The sequence below is a fragment of the Phacochoerus africanus genome, chromosome 2, assembly GCF_016906955.1.
Source record: "Phacochoerus africanus isolate WHEZ1 chromosome 2, ROS_Pafr_v1, whole genome shotgun sequence".
Classification (NCBI taxonomy): domain Eukaryota; kingdom Metazoa; phylum Chordata; class Mammalia; order Artiodactyla; family Suidae; genus Phacochoerus; species Phacochoerus africanus.
This window is the reverse complement of record NC_062545.1, coordinates 184,858,209-184,872,803: the sequence shown is the minus strand read 5'-3', so window position 1 is coordinate 184,872,803 and position 14,595 is coordinate 184,858,209. Positions and strand designations below refer to the sequence as shown.

The 14,595-nt window shown below is 44.0% G+C and overlaps 1 protein-coding gene across 7 annotated transcripts in view; it reads left to right on the top strand.

Moving 5' to 3' along the window:
* The first annotated feature begins 10,891 nt into the window (after positions 1-10,891).
* The window catches only part of FERMT2 (FERM domain containing kindlin 2), an 87,298-nt gene continuing 83,594 nt past the window's right edge, over positions 10,892-14,595 (top strand). For 3 of the 7 annotated variants that reach the window (XM_047767359.1, XM_047767357.1, XM_047767358.1), the window contains exons 1-2: positions 10,899-11,079; positions 11,487-11,652. In XM_047767359.1, the coding sequence (XP_047623315.1) occupies positions 11,496-11,652 (157 nt within the window). In that variant the 5' untranslated portion in view covers positions 10,899-11,079; positions 11,487-11,495. Of the gene's footprint in view, positions 11,080-11,486; positions 11,653-14,595 lie in introns of all 7 variants that reach the window. The other 4 variants (XM_047767356.1, XM_047767354.1, XM_047767355.1 and 1 more) reach the window with 3 other exon arrangements.

The following is a 14,595-nucleotide window of genomic DNA, read 5'->3' as shown; positions in this document are numbered from 1 at the left end:
TTGAATTTTATGAAAGGAAAGAGAAGGAGACTAGGAGGAATATAAAAGAAGAAAATGTTGAAATGTAGATGGCAGGAAGCCTGTGAATTGCTCTGCTAGCCCTTCAGCAAGTTATGAATGAAGGGCATCTGAGAGGAGTTCCCATTGTGGCTCAGCAGGAACAAAACCGACTAGTATCCATGAGGACACAGGTTCTCAATTCTTCCTCTCCAGGGTCTTCAAACACTCGCCTTAACCCAGAGACTTCTTATCAGCATTTATATGTGCTCATGTCTTTCCCAACATTTAAAAGGCAGGTGGAGGACTGGTCAGGAAGCCCTCCCTGGACCTCACTGTCTCCTTGGTTGCCATCCTCCCCTCATAGATAGCAAAACTTCTCAAAAGCAGTTTATTTTTTTACTTTTTTAGGGCTGCACCATGGCATATGGAGGTTCCCAGGCAGGGGTTCGAATCAGAGCTGTAGCCGCTGGCCTACACCACAGCTCACAGCATAGATCCCTGACCCACTGATCAAGGCGAGTGTTTGAAGACCCTGGAGAGGAAGAATTGAGAATTGATGAATCAAGAATAGGAGGAAATGGGATGCAGGACAGATGGATTAACCTTTGATCAGAACATGGATGCCTCTTCTGCCTAATGGCAGAAAGGAGGAGAGGATCCCTTGTGCAGAGGCAGGCAGGCTGAGGGTAGGAGCCAAGGAAATTCTACCCTTGGCTTCAATGTTCAGTGGGAAATGGGAGATGACGGCATGGAAGAGTAAGGAGGCCTGATGACTGGAAGTAGTGAGTGGTCAGTGAGGCAGGTGGGTCCAGGGAAGCTTTTTAAACCTTTGTGAGGAGTTTGGACTTTATTCTAAGCACGATGGAAAGCTGTTGACATTTCCAAGAGAAGAGTAAATGTTGTGGTTTACATATTTAAAGGATTACTCTAGGTATTGTGTAGGAAATGGTCTGGAGAAAGAAAGAGCAGAGAGAACACTTAAAAGGCTATTGAGGTGTTCCCTGATGGCCCAGGGGGTTAAGGATCTGTTGATGTCACTGCTGTGGTTTGGGTCACTGCAGTGGCTCAGGAACTTCCTCAGGCCCTGGGCTCAGCTACACAAAAAAAAAAAGAAAGAAAGAAAGAAAGAAAGAAAAGCTATTGAATAAGTAATGCAAGTGAGAAGTGGCCAGGACTAGAGTGGTGACAGTGGAGAGGTAGAGATGTGGATGAATTGGGAATCTATTTTACAGACAGACTTAGGTGAAGTTAGTTAATTGCAAGAGGAATGGTAAAGGAATGTGGGAAGTCAAAGGTGACACCCAGTTAAAGGGATAAATGGGTGGTGTCACAGAGATGGAACACACTGGAGCAGAACTAGATGTTGGAGAAAAGTCAGTCTCATATTGCACAGGTTAGTTTGAAATGTCTGTTACGCATGAGTCTCCAAGTGTGGCGTCCCAAGGACGTCTGAGCTAGAGACTGGGAATCATCAATCTAGAGACAGTATTTTAAGTCTCGAGGTAGGAGGAGCTAGGCTAGAGAGAGAATGCACACAGAGAAGAAAAGGGGTCACAGGCTGTGTCCCACACCTACCATGCTGAATTTAGAGATTGACTAGGGGCAAAGGAGACAGCAGGGCAACTGAAAAAAGAGGACAGGGAGGCGGAAGAAAAATAAAGAGATGGCAATTTCTGGAGTCTAAGGGGAGCGAGAATTTAGAAAGAGCAAACAGCATCTAATGCTGCTGAGAGGTCAAGTGAGAGGAGGATGGAAAAGGCACTGTGTGCTTTGCAACATAGAGGTCATTAGTTTCAGTGGAGTGGCAGAAACAGACGAATTTGGGGGTGAGTTTAAAAGTAATTTAGACTTGAGGAAGTAGAGATGCTGCATATAGGTATTTCATTTGAGTGGTTTTGTGTTCAAGGGAACTGTAGCAGTAATGGGCAGTGGAGGGGTACATGTCATCAAGAAATTCCTTTTTTTTTTCTTTAAATGGGAGATGGCAGAGTCTGTTTATATGGTAATAGTCAATGACCTAGAAACAAGGGAAAATTGCTGATGCAGGAATAGGGTGGATACTTTCAAAAGCCCAATCCTAAAGAAAGGATGGGATCCAAAAGTGAAGAGTTTATCTTTTAACAGGTGTGTTTTTTTCCCATTTGCCAAGTTCTTAATGAAATTTTTGTTGGATTTAGTTCAAGGGAGAGAAAAGGTTTGCAGTGACACCTCCCAGGCACCAGGTGGTGATGTTCAGCTGCGGTCAAGTCTCTGTCACTTGAGCACCTACTTATGAGCAAGTGGACAAAATCACTTTGTCCTTCTGGAGTTGGACTGAGTTGGCCCTTGGGCAACTGGAAATGTAGGTGACTTTCTGGTTTGGCTCTTTTAGTGGAACTGGAACTCCAGGTTTGGGAAGAATAGGGGGTTTATGCATTTGAAGAGGACATTGTGATACAAAGCACAAAGGGTAGGGATCCTTTCTCAGAATGGGGGTTGGGAGTCAGCCCTTTACCTGCCTTGAAAATAGGAAGGAACTGGCTAGACAATAAATAATGCTGAAAATCAGGGAGGATGCTAGCATGTTCATTAACAAGAAAATATTGATCAGTGGAAATTTCTATTGTGTTGCAGGAATTGGCTGCATGAAGGCAGCTTTGGGGGTTGACCTCTTGGCCTGTGGCCTTTCAGTGACTTATAATGATGGCCGTAGTGTCCCCAGGCCAGCTGACCCCCAGCCATACCTCTGGGCCAGGCGAGTTGGCATCTGTGCTGTTACCACTGGTTTTCCCTTATGAGCCTCTGAATCTGCCCTTTTTGTACTGAAATAATCTCTTAATCACATCCTTCCTTTCTTACATCCCGGCCCCAACCTGACCTCCTGGGAGGGTGTCCATCTGAGCAGCACAATAACCCAGCCAGCTCCACCCTCTTGTTGACTAATATTAACATCATTATTTAAATATGTTTTTGCACCGATTTGCTGTATCCTGCTGTGCTTTTCCACTTTTATAAGATGGCTAGAGGCTTCCAATAACCCAATTCTATTCTTGCAACCTGTCATGTTTTAATTCTGTCTTGGCAAAGGCTGCTCCTGTTCCCCCCTGAATCTTTGGCATTATCCCAGACAATCCTAGAGGGATCTTGGTTTTAGTATTAAGCAACAATTTCCCCCTTATATCTTCCATAGCCTTTACAAATGCTCCAGTCTCCTTTGTTTTGAAAAGCATCTTTGCTCCCGTGGCACCTCCTATTTCTTGCTTTCCTTTAATTGATAAACTTCCCCTTTCTTCCTTAGCTCTTTGCAATCTGTCCTGGGTCAGCTCTAAAGTGGTCTCTGCAGGGTGAACAATGATTTTCCCCAGCCTCGTGTTCTTCCAGCACTCTATTCTTCTGGACTTCTCAGCATCATCTGATACTACTGACCACCTCTCCTTCTTGAAATGGTTTCTTTCTTTGTTTTGGCTTTCCTGACCCTGGACTAACCTGATTTTTTTCCAGCCTCTGATCCTTTTCTTCTCTGTCACCTTAGATGCCTCTTCTTCCTGCTTCTGCCCTTAGGGAGCAGTCCCTCAAGAATCAATCTCATCTAGGGAGTTGAGCCATCCATGAAGGCTCACCTCTATGGTAATGATTTTTCTCTGTGTGACCTGGTCCTCTTGAAAGATGCCTAGCTTATTTATCTAATTGTCTTCTGTTTCCACTGGGATAAACGGCTTTCATCCTAAATTCAATATTTCTTTCTTTTTTTTTTTTTTAAAGCCTTGTCTTTCCCATGGTCCCTGAAATCAGCTTCTTTCTTTTTTTTTTTAAAAAGCCTTGTCTTTCCCATGGTCCCTGAAATCAGCTCCTCCCAACTTCCCTTTCCCAGATCAGTAACTCCATTGTTTTTTACTAGTCACTCAAACGTAAACACTTGGAAGCATTTATGACCTTATGTTTTCAGACCTCGGTTTTAATCCCAGTTCTTCCATATACCAGCCATGTGTTCTAGAGTGAGTTATATAACCAAATAATAAGTCTGGTTCTTGGTTAATTCACATCAAATAAGGATAATAATAAAACTTCGTGTTGTTGTGAAGAACATGTAAGTCACAGCACTTAGAACATCAAAAATACGCAAAAGCTTTTTTTTTGGGGGGGGGGCAGCACCTGTGGCACTCAGAAGTTCCTGGACTAGGGATTGAACTCATGTCACAGCAGTGACCCAAGCCACTGAGTACCTAACCCACTGAGTCACACAGGAACTCCTATAAGCCTTTTTATTTTTTTTCTTTTCAGGGCCTTGCCTGCAGCATATGGAAGTTCCCAGTCTGGGGTCAAATCAGAGCTGCAGCTGCCTGTCTACACCACAGCCCACTGCAACGCTGGATCCTTAACCCACTGAATGAGGCCAGGGATTGAACTCACATCCTCATGGATACTAGTTGTGTTTGTTTCCACTGAGCCACAACGGGAACTCCCTAAAAACTTTTAACAATAGAAGAATTTTTTGAAATTTCCTCTATCTCCTACCCCCTATGATTTACCTTACCAGTCAAAACTCTTTCTTACATCAAAGTTATGAACAGATTCCAAGCCAGCCTTCTGGATTCCAGTCTAGTCCCTTGCTCTTCCAATCCATCATGCATATTCTTCTTGAGTTACTCTCATTTGAACGTTGCTTTCATGATGTTACTCCTGTGCACCAGCTTTTCAATGGCTCCCCATTTCCTATCTTGGACTCTAAAGGTCTATCCTCCCTAGTCAGCTTCGCTCTACGCTCGCTCTTTCCCAGAGCATCTCCTTGGCATTTCTTCCTTTCTCTCCCTGGCTGGTGAACACACCATGCTCACTTACCTCATGATTTCATATACCACTCCTCTCGAAAGGCCAAATTCTGCCTATTCCTTCAGATCTGCTTAGATTTATTTTCATAAAACATTCTCTGGCTGCATTGATGAATTTCTTTCAGGGGCTAGGTTGTCACAGTCTTCAAAGGGGGCCTGTATTTCACATCTTAGTCTTTAGAGTAATAGAATTTTTCTCCCTTCTGATTTTTTAATGAATCATTTAAAAAATACCTCTACATGAATTTAATAATAGTCAAAAGATGGAAATAACCCAAGTGTCTTTCATGCCTCATTTGAAATACATTTGGGTTGTCTTCATCTTTTGGCTATTGGTAATATTTGTATACATAGGAGTTCCCATTGTGGCTCAGCAGTAATGAACCTGAGTAGTATCCATGAGGATGTAGGTTCAATCCCTGGCCTCCTCAGTCGATTAAGGATCCAGTGCTGTAGTGAGCTGCAGTATAGGTTGCAGAAGCGGCTGAGACCTGGTATTGCTATGGCTGTGGTGCTTAGGCCAGCAGCTGCAGCTCCAGTTTGACCCCTTAGCCTGGGAGTTTCTGCATGCCATGGGTGTAGCCCTAAAAAGAAAAGAAAAAAAAAAGAATTGCATATATGTATTTGTGTGGACATATGCTTTCAGTTCTCTTGGGTATATACTTAAGAATAGAATTGCTACGTTATATGGTAACTCTATGTTTAACATTCTAAGGAACTGCCAAATTGTTTTTCAAAACAGCTGACCATTTTTCACTCCCACCAGCAATGTCTGAGGGTTGTAATTTCTCCACATCGTAGCCAGTACTTCTTCCTGTCTTTTTTTTTTTTGCTCTTTAGGGCAGCACCCGTGGCGTATGGAGGAGGTTCCCAGGCTAGGGATCCAATTGGAGTTACAGCTGCCGGCCACAGCCACAGCCACAGCAATGCAGGATCCGAGCAGCATCTGTGGCTGTCATCTTTTGTATTATATGATTCTAGTGGGTGTAAAAGTGGTATCTCATTGAAGCTTTGATTTGCATTTCCCTGATGCCTAGTGATGTTGAGCATCTTATTATGTGCTTATTGGCCATTTGCACATCTTTTTTTGGAGAACTATCTATCTATTTAGAGCATTTGCCTAAATAGATAGATAGTCACCATTTTTAGTCACCATACCCACAGCATATGGAAGTATCTGGGCCAGGGACTGAATTCAAGCTGCAGTTGTGGCAATCCTTTAACCCACTGCACTGGGCCAGGGATCAAACCTGGGCCTTGGCAGTGACCGGAGCCGCTGCAGTTGGATTCTTAACCCACTGTACCACAGCAGGAACTCCTTATTTGCCCATTTTTAATCAGGTTATTTTTCTTCCTCTTCTTCTTCTCCTCCTTCTTTTTTTTAAATTTTGGGGCTGTACCTGTGGCATATGGAAGTTCCCAGGCTAGGGACCGAATTGCAGCCGCAGACCTATGCCGCAGCTTGTGGCAATACCAAATCCTTAACCCACTGAATGAGGCCAGGGATCAAACTCACATCCTTATGTATATTATGTTGGGTTCTTAAGCTGCTGAGCCACATGGGAACTCTGGGCTGTTTTTCTTCTTATTGTTGAGTTGTAATAGCTCTTTATGTATTCTAGATATAGGTCCCTTAAAAGATAAATGATTTGCAAATATTTTTTCCTATTCTGTGGGTCTTTTCACATTTTTGATGCTATACTTTGGGAAAAAAGGTATTTTTGATCTTGATAAAATCCAGCTTAGTTTTTCTTTTGTCCTTTTTGCTTTGATGTCCTATCTAAGAAGTCACTGTTTAATCTAAGGTCACAAAGGTTTACTCCTACATTTTCTCCTAAAAATTTTCAAGTTTAGACCTTACATTTAGGTCTATGATCCATTTTGAGTTAATTTTTGTATATAATTTTTGTATAAGGCAGTGGTATGACTTCATTCTTTTTGCATATGGATATCCTTTCTGGTGTTTTTGTTTGTTTTTTTTGGCCACATCAGTGGCATGTGAAGTTCCTGGGCCAGGGATTGAATCAGAGCCATAGCTGTGACCTATGTGACAGTGCCAGATCCTTAACCAACTGCACCACAGCAGGAACTCCCTTTCTGGTGTTTTAAATGTCTCCTGTATTAGATTGGTGTTTCTTAAGAGGTTGTGGCATATGATATATATCTACATGTCTGTCTCAGTGCCCTGCACTGTGCTAAGCACACCATTAGCTACGCTGTTTGTGTGAGTATATATACACGAACATTTCATATTTTTTTCAGAGGCAGAACATTTCACAAGGTGATGTGAAGTTCAAGCTTTTTTTTTTTTTTTTCCTAAGTATCACTCAGCATGGTATTCTACAAAAAGCTTTTTATAATCTGGAGCAGAAATTCAAACAGTACCTTTCTTTCCCCTTGAAGTAGTGATTTCGTTGTTATCTCAGAGGCTTTCTTTAGGTCTGTGTCTCCTAAGCAAATCATCCTTGTTGCTCAGTTTGGCAATCCTTTTCTTGACGTTTCCAGTGAAGGCCCACTTCTATCAAAAGAAAAGTGGCCCCTGCAATCTTCTTTCCCATTCTTAGTTCGCATTCCATGCCCCTTGATTTCTACCTCCTTAGTAGCTTTACCAGTTTTGGCAGTCCCTGAGACAAAGAGAGAATTCTGCTCACCTGGTTATTTGACAGGAATAATTCATTACATTTCATCTTGCTGGGCTCGAATGGCATTTTAAAATGCATTTTAAACTAACCCTTACCCATTCACATTCATACAAACCTTCCCTTATTTTCTCCTAACCCCAAGCTCTCTTTCTTTCAAACTCAGTGGTTATATTTTGTATTAACCTTTTAAGAATGTAAAGCACAATTTAAGTAGACTCAGAGAAAAAGCTGAAGTCAACCTGCGGATTACTAAACCCGAGGGCTGCATTTGACGGCAGATCTGCGAGGTATCATTTGGTCTAAACCTAAGCCCAGTGCTTGGGACCTTATTTGGATATTGCTGCTTTCAATGCTTGAGCCGTTCTTCCAAACACTGGAGTTCTCGGCTACTTTTCAGTATGATGTAAGTACCACAAGTATTGCACTGTCTTAGAGGTTCTAGTAGGGGATTTCAGATAAGATTCCACATCTGAACACACTAGGAAACATTAGGTGGAAGTAACATTTAAGAAATGCATTTGAAGGTCTCACTTGATAATCTAGGGAAAAAAATCCCCAGTTTCAGAGATTCAAGTCTGACTCCTCTTTAATCTTCAAAGCAAGAAACAGCTTGAAATACTCAAAAAGAAGGCTAAAGGGACCAGCTGCATCCATCTCAGTCTATTACTCCAATGGTTCTTTCGAAGGTCATTGGCTTCCTGTGCTTTATAAGGCTCAGACACAAACTGCTGATTTTCTAAACTAGTAAAGTCTCTTATAAAGCAATAATTAAGCTGTTTCAAATGCTAAGAAATGGGGCTGTTATATGCAATGTTATCCCACCCCCTGCTCCCTCTCCTTTAGGAAACATTCAGAGAAATGGGCAGCAGTCAGAGAAGTCGGTGAGGTGGTAGGAGATTGTTCAGAAAGTAACTCATTGAAGAGTGAGGCAAGAACCAGAATGTGGAAACTGAGTAGTAAAATGGTTTCTTAGACGACAGTTGGCTTCGACAAATTTGTCGGAAGGAAAGGATGTGCATATTTTTGGTTCTGAAAGGCATGTTTGAGAAACCATAGTTATTCTGAGCTTATGGGAGCACTTGCAAAGGTCTTAAGGTACAATTCTTATCTTCATTCCCGGCTCCATTTTAAATCTCGAACCCTTGCTTCCTGTCCTTTTTTTCCTCCTTGTTTTGTGCCATGTATGCTATCACAAAGTTTATGTATTCTTATACATTGCCACACATCCTTGGGGGGATAAAGTGTAGAAATAAATATGTAGATTTACAAGTCAGGACTTCCCCGGTACTGAAATATCTCCATGGGGCAGAACTAGTGTGTCCTGGACATCTGTGTTAATTTGATACCAGCATGTTTTCCATTTTCTTTGTGCAGTGCAAAGAATCTGAAGTCCCTGCTATCCAAGAACTCATAATTTACTGGGGGATTTTAAAAAACACATAAGGAAACCCCCAAAAGTCCTGTCCAGGTGTCCAATAGATACTCTATCAGTTGTGTCTATCGTTTTGAATGTAATGGCATGTCCATGGAAATTGATATGCTGAATGCAATTCAAGGCAGTAACAGACAAGTCTTGAATGCAAAGCCTGAATGAAAATGAAGAAGAGGGGAAAAAAAAAAAATCTCCCATTATCTCAACACCAGAGAGCTTCTTAATATTTTGGTGTATTTCCTTTCAGTCTTTTTTCTCTGCTCTGAATATTTAAGACAAAATATGCTCGTGATTTTACAACTGCATGTATATTTTTTTAACCCTAACAAGTTTTTCTCTACTTTATTAAAAAAACATTTTCCTCGATATTTTCAACACCGCAATTTACATAGACGTTCCCTCCTCTCTGGTTGTCCATACTGCTTCCAAGTGAATGATTTGGAACATCCATGAGTAGAAATAGAGATTGGAGACTACAGACTCGAGGCATCAATTTCTCCATGATGAGTAGCTGAAAATACTGTAGTGTTTTACCCTATTTTTGGTGCCAAACCTCTGGCATCTGACTAAATTTCGCTGCTTCTCTTTCATTCTTTTATGGGTTCCACTTCTTTCTTGAGGCCTCTAACCTCGTTTCCCAATTGTGTTGCTGAACACATCGTTGTTTGCGGGGAGGGGGAGGTCCTCTTCGAAGAGACTGACACAGGTTCAAGAAGACTTTGAGACTTTTAAAAACTGGGGTCTTTTATGGAATCTGGGACATTTTATCCGAGTCTCCCTGACTTAAATTTGTTGAGCCATGCTTTTGCCAGCGAGGCACTTTCCCCCGCTAGCTGTTTCTGACTGGCTCCCTCTCCCCAGAGTGTGGCAGTAAAAGGGGGAAGTGTAAGAAAATTGGGAGCAGGAGGACCGTTCTCCATCACTGGTCAGCTTCAACAGGTAAAGCCCTTTATTTCTTCCCGTACCTGCTGGCCCCGGTCCGGAGCTATTACAATTCCTTCAAGGTGTGGCTGAGGGTGGGGTAGAGGATGTATATCGATCTAAACGCCTTAGTAGACTGTTAGTTCTAAATTGCATATTTAAAAACATACAAATACGTACAGAGTTGAAGAGGCTGCAGAAACAGTTTTCGAATAAAACTCACTTCCCTGATTTGCACCCACCCCCACCCCCCCCATAAGAGCATCGTAGAACCTATGTGACTCACTTCTGGTTGGAGCTTCCGAATGGGTTAAGAGCACAAGCAAACTCTTAGGAGTCCAGTAGGAGTTACTGGTTGTGCCGGACATTGCTTGCAAAGCAATTTTTGTGGTTCAACTCCCTCTGGGTTTTTTCATTCTTTTGTCGGATGTTCACGGAGCTGGCTTGGGCATTTACTTTTTGAAAGTTTTTATGTCCCCAACCCCCAGTTTCCAGCTCCCGGAGAGCGGCACCTCTCATCGCCCCGAGACTTTTGGGCTCGCTCCAGACGTGGGGAGGGGGCGGGGGACTTTGTTCCCTGAAAATGACCTTGTCCTGGGAATTTCCTGTAACCATTTCTCACGGACCGGCCCCCTCATGCAGCTGGAAGCCAAGACACCCGCCGCCGCGGGCGCTCGCCGAGCCTGAGACCCGAGCACTGCAAGGAGCGCCCAGCGCCCACCCGCGCTGGGTAGGAGGCTTCTGCGTTCCCCGAGCTCCCCCTCCTCAGGTCCCGCCGGCGAGAGCCCGGATGTTGGACTCAATCCCTACGCCGGGTCCTTCATTTCCATAAAAGGGCAGCGGATCGGCGGGGCCGAGATTGCTGCCACCGCGGGCGCCCCCCGCCTCCCCCGCACAGCTCGCTCCCCCGCCGTGCGCCGCCCCGCCCCCCGCCCGGGAGTCCGTGCGGCTCTGGCCCCCAGCGGGGCCGCGGGGGACTGTGGGGGAGGGGCGAGGCGGCTGGACCCGCTGCGGGCAGCTCCGCGGGGCGGGGAGGAGGGAGCTGGCGCGCCCGGCCTGAGCTGGACTGGGATTGAGGGGGCGGGGAGAGAGGGGTGGAGCACGGAGGGAGAGGCGAGGGGCCGTGAAGAGCGGACTCCATTAGTCGCTCCGGCCGGGAGGCAGCGCTTGCCTGCCGAGGTGGGTACCCAACGCCGCCGCTCGGCGAGCCGCCGCCCCCGCGCCTGTTGCTGCGCGAGCCCAGGCTTGGGAGCGCGAGGAGCTGGAAGAACGTGCGGTGAGGGGCCGGGCCGGCGGGAACTGAGGAGGAGGGCGGGTAGGGGAGCGGACTATGCAGTCCGCGGGCGGCGTCTCCCGCCCTGGGTGCGGCCGGCAGGCAGGTGAAGCCCGCCGCGGTCCGCTAGGCGAGGGCCGCTACCCTGAGGCCGCGCGGGGCTGGCGGGCGGGCTGCGCCGCGTCCGCCAAGGGCCGCGGCGGGGCGGGAGCGTGGAGCGGCCGCCGAGGAGCGGCGCGGGGCGCAGAATCCTGCCCGCAGCCGGGCCTGCGGCCGCTCTCCCGAGTTGGTGCGGAAACCCTCGTGTCTTCCACCTTCTCTCACCCCGCGGCCGACTCTGCGAATTCGGTGGGATTTGCCTTCCTTTGGGGGAGTGACGCTGACGAGAGCCATTTCCTCCGTGCTCGCAGGAAGGAGCCATGGCTCTGGACGGGATAAGGATGCCAGATGGCTGCTATGCGGATGGGACGTGGGAACTGAGCGTTCATGTGACGGACCTGAACCGCGATGTCACCCTAAGAGTGACCGGGGAGGTGCACATTGGAGGGGTGATGCTCAAGTTGGTGGAAAAACTCGGTAAGTAGCATCCCAGCCGCGTCAGAGTAACGACTTACCAGACTAGAGGCGGCGGGCGGGGGGTGGGGGAACTTAAGGCGGGAGGAGGGGTGAGTTTTGGAAATCTTCCTTGGCATCCCGCAAATACTGTTTTTAAAAAAGTGTAACATCTTTCAGTATTTAGAGCGTTTTCCCTTTGAATCTTGTTTTGTATTGTTATTCTTTGAAGTTTTCATAACGTGGTAATTCCAGCCTCCCAGTTAATAAACTTAATTACCTAAGAAAACTCCTAATTCTTTACATTTAGCGATTTCACATTAAAAGAAATGAGAAAAGTGGGCAAGTGAATATTGAGAAGATTATATCACAGGATTTGTGGTTATCGATTACTATCATCAGTGTACCTGAATGTTGGTGACATTTAGTTCTGAGGATGATGTAAAATCTATTTAAGAACAAATTCTGCCGGAAAATGTGCAACTTCTGGCGCCAGTATGATGGTTTTGTAGCTCTACTGCTACGTGATGGAGTATATTAAAATGTTCCAGTCATCCACTCTTTCAGGGGTGGGGCATTTTTTGACTATCTGTAGTCTAGTCTTTAAGCTATTTTGAGCGGTTTTATGTAAGTAAATAACAAGCTAGTGAGGAATTCTCTCTGTGGCTCAGGGGTAAGAAACCCGACTAGTATCCATGAGGACGAGGGTTTGATCCCTGGCCTCGCTCAGTGGTTTAAGGATCCGGCATTGTCGTGAACTATGGTGTAGGTCGCAGAGCTGGCTCAGATCCCAGGTTGCTGTGGCTGTAATGTAGCTCTTATTTGACTCCTAGCCTGGGAGCTTCATATGCCACATGTGCATACCTAAAAAAAAAAAAAAAAAACCCCAAAAACACCAAGCTAGTGAAAGAATTTTGTTTTAAAAGAACACATTCTTGAACTGATTCGAGATAGACAATATTTTCTTGGGTACAAATACACTGATTTAAAACTGACCTTAAATAATGGAATATCCAACAATGTGAAGTGTAAGAAAATTTTTCATATCATGTTTGTGATGGATGAAACCATTTTCATCTGAAAGAATCAACTAAAATGATTCAGTAGATGATTTTATTACAAGAGAATGCTTAGAGGACTCTCTTCTTGAGCTTTAATGTGCCTTTTGTTTGTAATACAAGTTTTGATAAGTGGATGTGTGTGGCAGTCTTTTTAGGCTTTGTGGGTGTGTCTTAAAACACAGCATTCCTTCTACAAGCACCCTGGAAAAGTAGAGAAGTGGTTAGTTGTCAGGAAGTGTATTTCTTACCAAGGGATTAGTGTATAGCTATCATATAAACTTACCGAAGTAGTGCCTCTGTGAAGTTTGCAGAATACGACAAAATTCATTTTGGTGGACCTTTGGAGCCCTGCAGGAAGTTTAATTATTGAAGGACTGTAAAGAAGCTCCTTACAAGGTAGCCTCTTCCTTAGGATTGTGTGCATTGTTTGGCTTTCTGAGACACAGCCCAGGAAGCAGCCCCCTGGGTAGCCCTTTTAAAATGAGATTTTGCTCTATGTTTATCCACTTAACTGTTGGTTAGCATTGTTCTTATCTTATTTGACTAAATCAGTTACTCTTTGTAAAGTATTTCTGAACCTTTCTTCTCCAACACTAGGGTGGAATTACTTAAGGAAGAAAATATCAAATATTATTGCTTATATTTCCTTTGTTTTCAAAGGAAACAAGCATTTGCTTCAGAGATTGCTTTATATATGTTAAATGGGCCTTATTAATAACTGGTTTCAATAAGAGGTGCTTGTTATTGTGAAAAAGGAGCTGTTGAAGGTGACTGAGACAACTTATAGTTCTTGAAAGCCAGGCTTTACCTCATGAATAAATAATGACATCTATATTTATGTTGCATTGATTAGAGCTGTTTTATTACAGAATCACAGGCATAAATAGAAATACAGAGAATAAACTATTTGTACATAGAACTGATGTTAATTTTCAGTGACTGTAATTTTAATCTTTTAATTTAATTCATTAAAAAAATTTTTTGCTGTGAAAAGAAGTCCAACAAGGTAGGAAATGTGTACATGAAAGCCTTACATCGTTCTTAAACTGAACCAATACCAATTATTTTAGATTTTGACTTTGAAATAGAAAGTGTTTTTCAGCGTAATTCTGATTTTCCTGTTTGGTCAAAGTAGGGCTAAATTATTTGTTTGCTCCTGGTTTTAGGACTGGATACTTTGAGTAGCAAGCTGTTTTGTTACCCATTGTCAGGTAAATAGAGGAGAAATTCAGAACAGGATTTAAAACTTACAAACCAGGCTAATCAAATTAGAAAATTACCTTATAATTCTTCAGGGTTGCCTAAAACTGGAGTGGGCCTGCCTTCTGGAGCCCTAAGTTGTGTTACTGAAGGTATTAAAGGGCATGCTGGATGGTTACTTGTCAGCAGCTAAAGTAGATCAAAGCAGCTTGCCAGTCTCAAGTCTGGATGATAAGAGGTGGAGATCCTGGTAGGGATGAGAGGGTACAGGGTCTCCCGTGTCAGGGATTGAAGAGCAGTGATGGACACATTTAGCAGAACCAGGTTCCTTTAGCCTTGGAACAGTTGTGGTACCACAGACAGCATTCAAACTCCAGATGCCTGTTGGATACCCTTATTCTCATCGGCAGAGTGTGTATGAATACCAAAGCATTATGTCTTAAGGCTGTCTTCCATATAATCAGTAGTAGCAGTTATTTCTCTGTGATTGATAGAGTCTGTGTGACTCCTCCCTCCCCTCAACACTGCCTTAAAATTTTGTGTGTATGTGGACATGTGAAATTTTCTGGGAAGAGGATTCTTAGCTTTTGTTAGTTTCTCAAAGAGGTCTCTGGTCAAAAAAAAAAAAAAAAAAAGGTTATGACGCAACTGTAAGGTTTGGCCCTTGTTGGTCAGGCTTATTTTGAAGTTATAGTGTTCATCCCAG